Below are 10,768 nucleotides of genomic sequence, written 5' to 3'. Positions count from 1 at the left end.
CAAATCCCCCCCAAATCCCCCCGCCCTGCTCTGAGCCCCTTTTCCCCCCAGGGAACATCGAGACCAACCACAACCTCCCCCCCAGCCACAAATCCCGCAACAACCTCATCAGGTGGGCACGGGGGGAATTTGCATAATTTGGGGGGTCGTTTGCATTTTTAGTGAGTTGATTTGCATGGTTTTGAGGTTCATTTGCATGTTTTTGGGGGTTCTTGCATGTCTTGGGGGTTAAATTGCATTTTGGGGTTCGTTTGCATGTTTTGGGTGTTGATTTGTATGATTTGGGTGTCGTTTGCATATTTTGGGTGTTGATTTGCATGATTTGGGTGTCGTTTGCGTATTTTGGGGTTTCAGTTTGCATATTTGGGGTTCATTTGCCTGATTTGGCTGTTCATTTGCATATTTGGAGGTTGGGTTGCATGTTTTGGGTCTCATTTGCATAATTGGCTGTTGGTTTGCATGTTTGGGGGTTCTTTGCGTGTTTTAGGGGTTTATTTGCATATTTTGGGGTCTGTTGTATGTTTTGGGGTTGATTTGCCTGTTTGAGGGATTCATTTGCATGTTTTGGGCTCAATTTGCATGTATGGGCATTGGTTTGCATGGTTTGTGGGTTCATTTGCATATTTGGGGTGTCCATTTGAACATTTTGGGGGCCAATTTGTAATTTTAGGGGTTTCACTTGAATATTTTGGGAGCTCATTGGAAGTTTTAGGGTTTTATTTGAACTTTTGGCGGTTCACATGAATATTCTGTGGGTTGATTTGCATATTTGGTGTCTCATTTGCATATTTTCGGGCGCTGCCAGGACCAGCCTGGATCTCTACGCCAACGTGATTCACTGCCAGAGCCTGCCCGGGGTGGAGACGCGGCACCGGGACATCGACATCCTCATCGTCAGGGAGAACACCGAGGGGGAGTACAGCTCCCTGGAGCACGAGGTGTGCCCCAAAAACACCCTAAAAACACCCCAAAATACCCCCAAGAACACCCCAAAAATACCCAAAAAATCCCCCCAAAACCCGGCCAAAATACCCCCCAAAAACCCCCCAAAAACACCCCAAAACATCCTCATCGTCAGGGAGAACACCGAGGGGGAGTACAGCTCCCTGGAGCACGAGGTGTGCCCCAAAAACACCCTAAAAACACCCCAAAATACCCCCAAGAACACCCCAAAAATACCCAAAAAATCCCCCCAAAACCCGGCCAAAATAGTCCCCAAAAACACCCTAAAAACACCCCAAAAATGCCCTGAAAACACCCCAAAACATTCTCATCGTCATTGAGAACACCGAGGGGGAGTACAGCTCCCTGGAGCACGAGGTGTGTCCCAAAACCCCCAAAAATACACCCAAAAACACCCCAAAAATACCCAAAAAATAACCCCAAAACCCGCCCCAAAACCCCCAAAAATACACCCAAAAACACCCCAAAAATACCCAAAAAATAACCCCAAAACCCGGCCAAAATACCCCCAAAAACACCCTAAAAATATCCCCAAAAATGCCCTGAAAACACCCCAAAACATTCTCATCGTCATTGAGAACACCGAGGGGGAGTACAGCTCCCTGGAGCACGAGGTGTGCCCCAAAAACACCCTAAAAACACCCCAAAAATGCCCTGAAAACACCCCAAAACATTCTCATCGTCAGGGAGAACACCGAGGGGGAGTACAGCTCCCTGGAGCACGAGGTGTGCCCCAAAAACACCCTAAAAACACCCCAAAATACCCCCAAGAACACCCCAAAAATACCCAAAAAATTCCCCCAAAACCCGGCCAAAATAGCCCCAAAAACACCCCAAACCCACCCCAAAACATCCTCATGGTCAGGGAGAACACCGAGGGGGAGTACAGCTCCCTGGAGCACGAGGTGTGCCCCAAAACCCCCAAAAATACACCCAAAAACACCCCAAAAATACCCAAAAAATAACCCCAAAACCCAGCCAAAATACCCCCAAAAACACCCTAAAAATATCCCCAAAAATGCTCTGAAAACACCCCAAAACATCCTCATCGTCAGGGAGAACACCGAGGGGGAGTACAGCTCCCTGGAGCACGAGGTGTGCCCCAAAAACACCCCAAAAATACACCCAAAGACACCCCCAAAAACTTGCCAAAATACCCCCAAAAACACCCTAAAAATATCCCCAAAAATACCCTGAAAACCCCCCAAAAATACACCCAAAGACACCCCCAAACACTTGCCAAAATACCCCCAAAACCCGCCCAAAAAAGCCCCAAAAACCCCCCAAAACCACCCCAAAACATCCTCATGGTCAGGGAGAACTCCGAGGGGGAGTACAGCTCCCTGGAGCACGAGGTGTGCCCCAAAATCCCCAAAAATACACCCAAAGACACCCCCAAACACTTGCCAAAATACCCCCAAAACCCGCCCAAAAAAGCCCCAAAAACCCCCCAAAACCACCCCAAAACATCCTCATGGTCAGGGAGAACTCCGAGGGGGAGTACAGCTCCCTGGAGCACGAGGTGTGCCCCAAAATCCCCAAAAATACACCCAAAGACACCCCCAAACACTTGCCAAAATACCCCCAAAACCCGCCCAAAAAAGCCCCAAAAACCCCCCAAAACCACCCCAAAACATCCTCATGGTCAGGGAGAACTCCGAGGGGGAGTACAGCTCCCTGGAGCACGAGGTGTGCCCCAAAATCCCCAAAAATACACCCAAAGACACCCCCAAACACTTGCCAAAATACCCCCAAAACCCGCCCAAAAAAGCCCCAAAAACCCCCCAAAACCACCCCAAAACATCCTCATGGTCAGGGAGAACTCCGAGGGGGAGTACAGCTCCCTGGAGCACGAGGTGTGCCCCAAAATCCCCAAAAATACACCCAAAGACACCCCCAAACACTTGCCAAAATACCCCCAAAACCCGCCCAAAAAAGCCCCAAAAACCCCCCAAAACCACCCCAAAACATCCTCATGGTCAGGGAGAACTCCGAGGGGGAGTACAGCTCCCTGGAGCACGAGGTGTGCCCCAAAAGCCCCCCAAAAATACACCCAAAACCACCCCCAAAATACCCAAAAAATAACCCCAAAACCCGGCCAAAATAGTCCCCAAAAACACCCTAAAAACACCCCAAAAATACCCTGAAAACACCCCAAAACATCCTCATCGTCATTGAGAACACCGAGGGGGAGTACAGCTCCCTGGAGCACGAGGTGTGCCCCAAAACCCCCAAAAATCCCCCCAAAAACCTGACAAAATGCCCCCAAAAACACCCTAAAAATATCCCCAAAAATACCCCAAAACCCACCCAAAATATCCCAAATCCCCCCAAAAATACCCACTCTGGATGTGATGCCACACCCGTGCCACACCTGGGGGGTGGTGCCACGCCCTGGGGCTGATGCCCCGCCCCTACCCCACCACATCGGTGACGCCACACCCTGATGGTGATGTCACACCCTGATGGTGACGCCACACCCTGATGGTGACGCCACACCCTGATGGTGATGTCACACCCATGCCACGCCCTGTTGGTGACATCCCAGCTGTGCCACACCCATACCACACCCGGGGAGTGGTTCCCCACCCAAAATATCCCATGATGGTGATGCCACACCCTGATGGTGATGTCACACCCGTGCCCCACCCCTGCCACGCACGTGCCACACCCTGTTGGTGATGCCGCACCCGTGCCACGCCCCGGGGCTGATACCACACCCACGCCACGCCCTGTTGGTGACGCCCCGGCTGTGTCACACCCATACCACACCCTGGGGCTGATACCACACCCATGCCACGCCCTGTTGGTGATACCACACCCGTGCCACGCCCCGGGGCTGATACCACACCCACGCCCCGCCCTGTTGGTGACGCCCAGCTGTGTCACACCCATGCCACACCCGGGGGCGGTGCCCCGTCTGGGCCCCGCCCGTGCCCTGCCCTGTTGGTGACGCCCAGCTGTGTCACACCCATGCCACACCCGGGGGCGGTGCCCCGCCCGTGCCACGCCCGTGCCACGCCCTGTGCCCGCAGAGCGTGGCGGGCGTGGTGGAGAGCCTGAAGATCATCACGGCCGGGCGCTCGCGCCGCATCGCGCACTACGCCTTCGGGCTGGCCCGCGCCGCCGCGCGCCGCTGCGTCACCGCCGTGCACAAGGCCAACATCATGTACGGCTGGGGGGTCCCGGGGGGTCGGATACTGGGAGCACTGGGGGGGCACTGGGAGCACTGGGGGGCACTGGGAGCACTGGGAATGCCTCGGGGGCACTGGGAGCACTGGGCTGTCACTTGGGGGTCTCTGAGGGCCGTTACTGGTGGGTCTCAGGGCCGTTACTGGGATGGCACTGGGATGACACTGGGCTGTTACTGGGGGGGACTGGGGGTCTCATGGCCATTACTGGGCTGTTACTGGGATGGCACTGGGCTGTTACTGGGGGGCACTGGGCTGTTACTGGGCTGTTACTGGGCTGTTACTGGGCTGTTACTGGGCTGTTACTGGGCTGTTACTGGGCTGTTACTGGGCTGTTACTGGGCTGTTACTGGGCTGTTACTGGGCTGTTACTGGGCTGTTACTGGGCTGTTACTGGGCTGTTACTGGGCTGTTACTGGGCTGTTACTGGGCTGTTACTGGGCTGTTACTGGGCTGTTACTGGGCTGTTACTGGGCTGTTACTGGGCTGTTACTGGGCTGTTACTGGGCTGTTACTGGGCTGTTACTGGGCTGTTACTGGGCTGTTACTGGGCTGTTACTGGGCTGTTACTGGTGGGTCTCAGGGCTGTTACTGGGGGCACTGGGGGTCACGGGGGTCTCATGGCTGTTACTGGGCTGTTACTGGGATGGCATTGGGCTGTTACTGGAATGTTACTGGGCTGTTACTGGGAGCACTGGGCTGTTACTGGGCTGTTACTGGTGGGTCTCAGGGCTGTTACTGGGGGGCACTGGGCTGTTACTGGGGAGCACTGGGCTGGCACTGGGCTGTTACTGGTGGGTCTCAGGGCTGTTACTGGGGGCACTGGGGCTCACGGGGGTCTCACGGCCATTACTGGGCTGTTACTGGGATGGCACTGGGCTGTTACTGGGGGGCACTGGGCTGTTACTGGGCCATTACTGGTGGGTCTCAGGGCTGTCGCTGGGGGCACCGGGGCTCACGGGGGTCTCACGCCGCGCCCCCAGGCCACGCGGAACACCGGCAAGAGCATCGCCAACCGCAACATCGCCAACCCCACGGCCGCGCTGCTGGCCGCCTGCATGATGCTGGACCACCTGCGGTGGGGGGGGCTCACCCGGGAGGGGGTGGGGACACCCAAGAGGGGGAGGGGACACCTGCGGTGGGTGGGGCAGACCTGGGAGGGGGTGGGGAGCACCTGAGAGGGACGGGATCCCAAAAAAGAGCTGGTGCTTCGGAAGTGGGCGTGGCTTCCCAGTGGGAGGGGCTAAGGGGTGTGGTCTAGCAGGCCAGGATCCCATGAGAGGGGCTGGGTGAGGGGGCGGGACCTCAGGAGGGCGGAGCCTCTGAGTGTTCACCTGGAGGGGGCGGGGCTTCACCTCTGTGGCTGGGTGTGGCTCACTGATGTGGGCGTGGCCCGCGCTTGCCCCGCCCCCAGGCTGCACAACCACGCCTCCACCATCCGCAAGGCCGTGCTGGCCTCGCTGGACGACCCCCGGGTAAGCCCCGCCCTCACCTGGCCCCACCTCCCCCAGGGGCGTGGCCCCAAACCCGGGGGCGTGGCCATTAACCTGCCTGGTGGACGTGGCCCCGCCCCCGTGGGCGTGTCTCTGACGCGGCCCCGCCCCCAGACGCACACGCCGGACATCGGGGGCCAGGGCACGACGTCGGGCGCGGTGCAGAGCATCATCGGGCACCTGCCGCGGGGCTGAGCCCCCCACGGACACGGGGACCCCGGGACCCCCAAAACGGCCCTGGGACCCCCCCCGAACAGCCCCGAGACCCCAAAACGGCCCCGGGACCCCCCTGGAACAGCCCCGAGACCCCAAAACGGCCCTGGGACCCCCCCAGAATAGCCCCGGGACCCCAAAACGGCCCTGGGACCCCCCTGGAACAGCCCCGGGACCCCAAAACGGCCCTGGGACCCCCCAGAATGGCCCCAGGACCCCCAGGAATGGCCCTGGGACCCCAAAATGGCCCTGGGAACCCCCCAGAGTGGCCCCTGACCCCCCTGGAATGGCCCCAAGATCCCAAAGCAGTTCTGACCCCCCCCCCCCCCAGAAGACCCCCAGGAGCACAGGCCTGACACCCCCAGGACCCCCCTTGAAACAGCACCAGGACCACCTGAAACACCCCCCGGGACCCCCAAACACCCCCGGGACCCCCCTGGAACATGGCATCTACCACACAACACCACTGGGACCCCCCAAAACACCCCAGGCCCCCCCAAAACACCCCAGGACCACACAACACCACTGGGACCCCCCTCCAAGACACCCAAAGCACTTCCAGGACCCCAAAACACCCCTAGGACCCTCCTGGGACCCCAGAACACCCCTGGGACCCCCCAGAACACCCCCGGGACCCCAAAGCACCCCCAGGACCTTTAGGACCACGATGCACCCCAAGGGACCCCAAAACAGCTCTGGGACCCCCCAGGAGCACGCACAAAGCCCCTGGGACCCCCCTGGAGCCCCCCAGGACACTCTAGGGTCCCACCAGGACCCCCCCAAACCCCCCACAGGACCACGAAGAGCACCCCAACCCCCCCACGGGACCCCAGTAAACACCTGAGGACGACCAGGAGCCCCCCAAACCTCCCGTAGGACCAACAGGAGCACCCCAAACCCCCCACAGGACCCCAATTATCACCCCAGGACCAGCAGGAACCCCCCTAACTCCACACAGGACCACCAAGAGCCCCCCAAGCCCCTCCCAGGACCACCAGGAGCACCCCAAGCCCCTCACAGGACCACCAGGAGCACCCCAAACCCCCCAGAGCAGCACCAAGAGCACCCCAAATCCCCCACAGGACCCCAATAAACACCCCAGGACCAGCAGGAGTCCCCCAGGCCCCACACAGGACCACAATGAACACCCCAGGACCACCAGGAACCCCCCAGAAGACCCAAATAAGCACCCCAGGAGCCCCCAGACCCTGCACAGGACCCCAGTAAAAACCCCAGGATCTCCTAAACCCCCCTCAGGACCACCAAGAGCACCCCAAACCCCTCACAGGACCACCAGGAACCCCCAAAAGACCCCAGACAAACACCCCAGGACCACCAGGAGACCTCCACAAAACCCTAAACGTCCCAGGACAACCTTGACCCCCCACAAAACCCCAATAAACACCCTAGGACCACCAGGAACCCCCCAAAACCCCAATAAACACCACAGGACCACAAAGACCCCCCCAGAAGACCCCAATAAAAATCCCAGGAGCCCCCAAGCCCCCCACAGGACCATCAGGAACCCCCCCAAAACACTCCCATGAAAACCTTGAACCCCCCCACAGGGCCCCAATTAACACCCCAGGACCACCATGACCCCCCACAAAACCCAAATAAACACCCCAGGAACCCCCAAACCCCCCACAGGATCACCAGGAATCCCCCACCGGTACCCCTATAAACACCCCAGGACCACCAGGAAGCCCCCAGTGGTACCCCAAACAACACCCCAGGAACCCCCGAACCCCCCACCAGGAACCCCCCACAACAGGACCCCAATAAACACCCCAGGACCACCGGGAACCCCCACAGGACCCCAATAAACACCCGGTACCACCGGTACCCCAATACACAGCCGGTACCCCAATAAACAGCCGGTAGCGCCGTTCCCCGTGGTTTATTGCGGCGGGGGCGGGGCTAGGGGCGGAGCCAGGGGTGCTGCAGGCACTGGCGGGCCGTGGCCCTGCGGCCGGGCTCGAAGGCCAGCATGGGCCGCAGGAAGCGCGCGAAGGCGGCGGCCGGGCCCCGCGGCCACTCGTACTTCTCCTGCAGCACCGCCCGCAGCCCCCACGGCCGCAGGTGCCGGATGTGGCGCAGCTCACCTGCCGAGGGGCGGGGTCAGGGGCGGGGCCGGCGGGGGACACGCCCACGGCCGCGTCATAGCGCACGCAGAGCGGGGGAGGGGAAGGGAGGGGTCCTGAGGTGGCCCCGCCCCTTATGGGGTGGTCAGGACATGGCCGGAAGCTGTGGCCCCGCCCCTTATGGGGGTGTGGTCATCAGGACACCCCAATGCTGAGGTGACCCCGCCCATTGGGGGTGTGGTCAGGATATGTCCCAATGTTGAGGTGGCCCCGCCCCTTTTGATGGGTGTGGTCAGGACACGCCCCCCCCATGGGTGGGGCCATGGGAAGACAAACCTCACTCCATCACCCTGCAAAGCTCAAGCTCCTCCCCCTTTCCCAGAACCACGCCCCTATGGGTGTGGCACCACCTCCACCCCCTCATTTGCATAACCCCACCCCACCACACCTTTAGGGCCACACCCAGCCCTTAACCCCGCCCCCTCTGACACCGCCAGGCCACACCCAGCCCTGGCCACGCCCCCGGCCCCGCCCTCACCTCTCCTGTTGAAGAACTCGCGGGAGTAGCGCCCCCCCAGGGCCACGTGCCGCGGGATCTCCCCCAGCAGCTCGATCACGTGGGCGATGTGGTCTGCGGGGCGGGGCACGTCGGACACGCCCATTCCAGCCACGCCCACCCCCTTTAGCCACGCCCACCCTGCTGTTCAATCCCTTCTTCTTGCCCCACCCCCACACGGGGATATGGACTTGGCCACGCCCCCTTGGCCAACCCCACAGTCCATTGGCTGCCACGCCATGGCAGGCTCCACCCACTTATGAGCCACGCCCCGCTTGAAAACCAATCCCAAATGGCCACGCCCTTGGGTCAGGCCACACCTCTTTGACTCCTGATTGGCTACCAAAGGCCCCGCCCACTTTTATATCCTTGTTGGGGAAGCTCCACCCTCATGTACCATGTCCCACCCATCCCTGAGGCCACACCCATCCCTGAGAACACACCCATCCACACCACACCCATCCCTGAGACCACACCCATCCACAACACCACACCCATCTGAGACCACACCCATCCACAACACCACACCCATCTCTAATACCACACCCATCCCGGAGGCCACACCCCCTTCCAAGGCCACACCCATCCTTACCACCATCCCTACAACCAAGGCCTCACCTGTCCCATGGCCACACCCATTCTCAAGACCACACCCATTCCTAAGACCACACCCATTCCCAAGGCCCCGCCCCCCGAGACCACGCCCACCCTCGTCGCGGCTGTACTCCTCGCCCGAGTGCGGCTCGAACAGGTAATCGCCCGTGGCCAGCTCGAACGCCTGGGGGGGAAAGGGGGGCTGGGGGGGCACGCAGACCCCTGCCCAGCCCGGGGGCCACGGCAGCCCCCCCTCACCCTGGGGTCCACCAGAGACCCCTCCCCACCTCAGGGAACCATCACAGACCCCTCCCCACCCGGGGGTCCATCACAGCCCCCTGCCCCACCCGGGGGTCCATCACAGCCCCCTCCCTCCCTGGGGTCCATCAGAGACCCCTCCCCACCTCAGGGAACCACCATAGCCCCTCCTCACCCTGGTGTCCCTGGCAGACCCCTCCCCACCCAGAGGTCCCAGGCAGCCCCCTCCCCCACTATGAGGTCCCTGGCAGCCCCCTCCCCACCCCGAGCCCCCTCCTCACCCTGGGGTCCATCAGAGACCCCTCCCCACCTCAGGGAACCATCACAGCCCCCTGCCCCACCCGGGGGTCCATCACAGCCCCCTCCCTCCCTGGGGTCCATCAGAGACCCCTCCCCACCTCAGGGAACCACCATAGCCCCTCCTCACCCTGGCATCCCTGGCAGACCCCTCCCCACCCAGAGGTCCCAGGCAGCCCCCTCCCACACTATGAGGTCCCTGGCAGCCCCCTGCCCAGCCCGGGGTCCCTGGCAGCCCCCTTCCCACCCAGGGGTCCATCACAGCCCCCTGCCCAGCCCGGGGGTCTCTGGCAGCCCCCTGCCCAGCCCGGGGTCCCTGGCAGCCCCCCCCCACACTATGAGGTCCCTGGCAGCCCCCTGCCCAGCCCAGGGTCCCTGGCAGCCCCCTGCCCAGCCCAGGGTCCCTGGCAGCCCCCTGCCCAGCCCGGGGTCCCTGGCAGCCCCCTGCCCACACTATGAGGTCCCTGGCAGCCCCCTGCCCACGCTGGGGGTCCCTGGCAGCCCCCCGCAGGCAGCCCCCCCCTCACCATGCAGGCCGTGCTCCAGATGTCGGCGGGGGGCCCGTAGCCCGCCCCCAGCAGCACCTCCAGCGCCCGGTACTGCCGCGTCTGGATGTCCTCGGTGAAGTGCTTGTGCTGGGGGCAGGGGTCACCCTGACCCAGAACGCCCCCAGACCCAAAACACCCCCAGACCCACATGGACACCCCCAGACCCAAAACACCCCCTGACCCAGAACGCCCCCAGACCCAAAACACGCCCAGACCGACCCAGAACGCCCCCAGACCCAAAACACCCCCAGACCCACATGGACACCCCCAGACCCAAAACACCCCCTGACCCAGAACGCCCCCAGACCCAAAACGCCCCCAGACCCAAAACGCCCCCAGACCCAAAACACGCCCAGACCCAAAACACCCCCAGACCCAAAACACCCCCAAACCCACATGGACATCCCCAGACCCACACGGACACCCCCAGACCCAAAACACCCCCAAACCCACACAAACACTTCAGACCCCCATGGACACCCCCAAAACACCCCCCGAATCTGCACACCGCCCCCCCAAACCCACATGAACACACCCAAAACCTCACCCCCAGTCCCTCCCAGTCCCCCCC

General features: G+C 61.3%; 2 protein-coding genes across 2 annotated transcripts in view; one reads left to right on the top strand and one right to left on the bottom strand.

The window, feature by feature from the left end:
* The window catches only part of LOC121340611 (isocitrate dehydrogenase [NAD] subunit gamma, mitochondrial-like), a 12,017-nt gene extending 4,269 nt beyond the window's left edge, over positions 1–7,748 (top strand). The window contains exons 4-10 of the mRNA XM_041413480.1: positions 52–112; positions 806–938; positions 3,999–4,155; positions 4,265–4,278; positions 5,138–5,232; positions 5,569–5,629; positions 5,762–7,748. Of these exons, the coding sequence (XP_041269414.1) occupies positions 52–112; positions 806–938; positions 3,999–4,155; positions 4,265–4,278; positions 5,138–5,232; positions 5,569–5,629; positions 5,762–5,842 (602 nt within the window). The 3' untranslated portion in view covers positions 5,843–7,748. The remainder of the gene's footprint in view (positions 1–51; positions 113–805; positions 939–3,998; positions 4,156–4,264; positions 4,279–5,137; positions 5,233–5,568; positions 5,630–5,761) is intronic.
* LOC121340614 (SRSF protein kinase 3-like) overlaps positions 7,746–10,768 on the bottom strand; it is a 14,373-nt gene continuing 11,350 nt past the window's right edge. The window contains exons 6-9 of the mRNA XM_041413483.1: positions 10,177–10,329; positions 9,209–9,278; positions 8,483–8,575; positions 7,746–7,965 (exon numbers count right to left, since the gene is read on the bottom strand). Coding sequence (XP_041269417.1) covers positions 7,781–7,965; positions 8,483–8,575; positions 9,209–9,278; positions 10,177–10,329 — 501 coding nt within the window. The 3' untranslated portion in view covers positions 7,746–7,780. The remainder of the gene's footprint in view (positions 7,966–8,482; positions 8,576–9,208; positions 9,279–10,176; positions 10,330–10,768) is intronic.

This window comes from Onychostruthus taczanowskii, unplaced genomic scaffold (genome assembly GCF_017590055.1).
Source record: "Onychostruthus taczanowskii isolate IOZ18803 unplaced genomic scaffold, ASM1759005v1 scaffold413, whole genome shotgun sequence".
Taxonomy (NCBI): domain Eukaryota; kingdom Metazoa; phylum Chordata; class Aves; order Passeriformes; family Passeridae; genus Onychostruthus; species Onychostruthus taczanowskii.
Note: the sequence above shows the minus strand (reverse complement) of the source record. Positions and strands in the feature narration are given on the sequence as shown.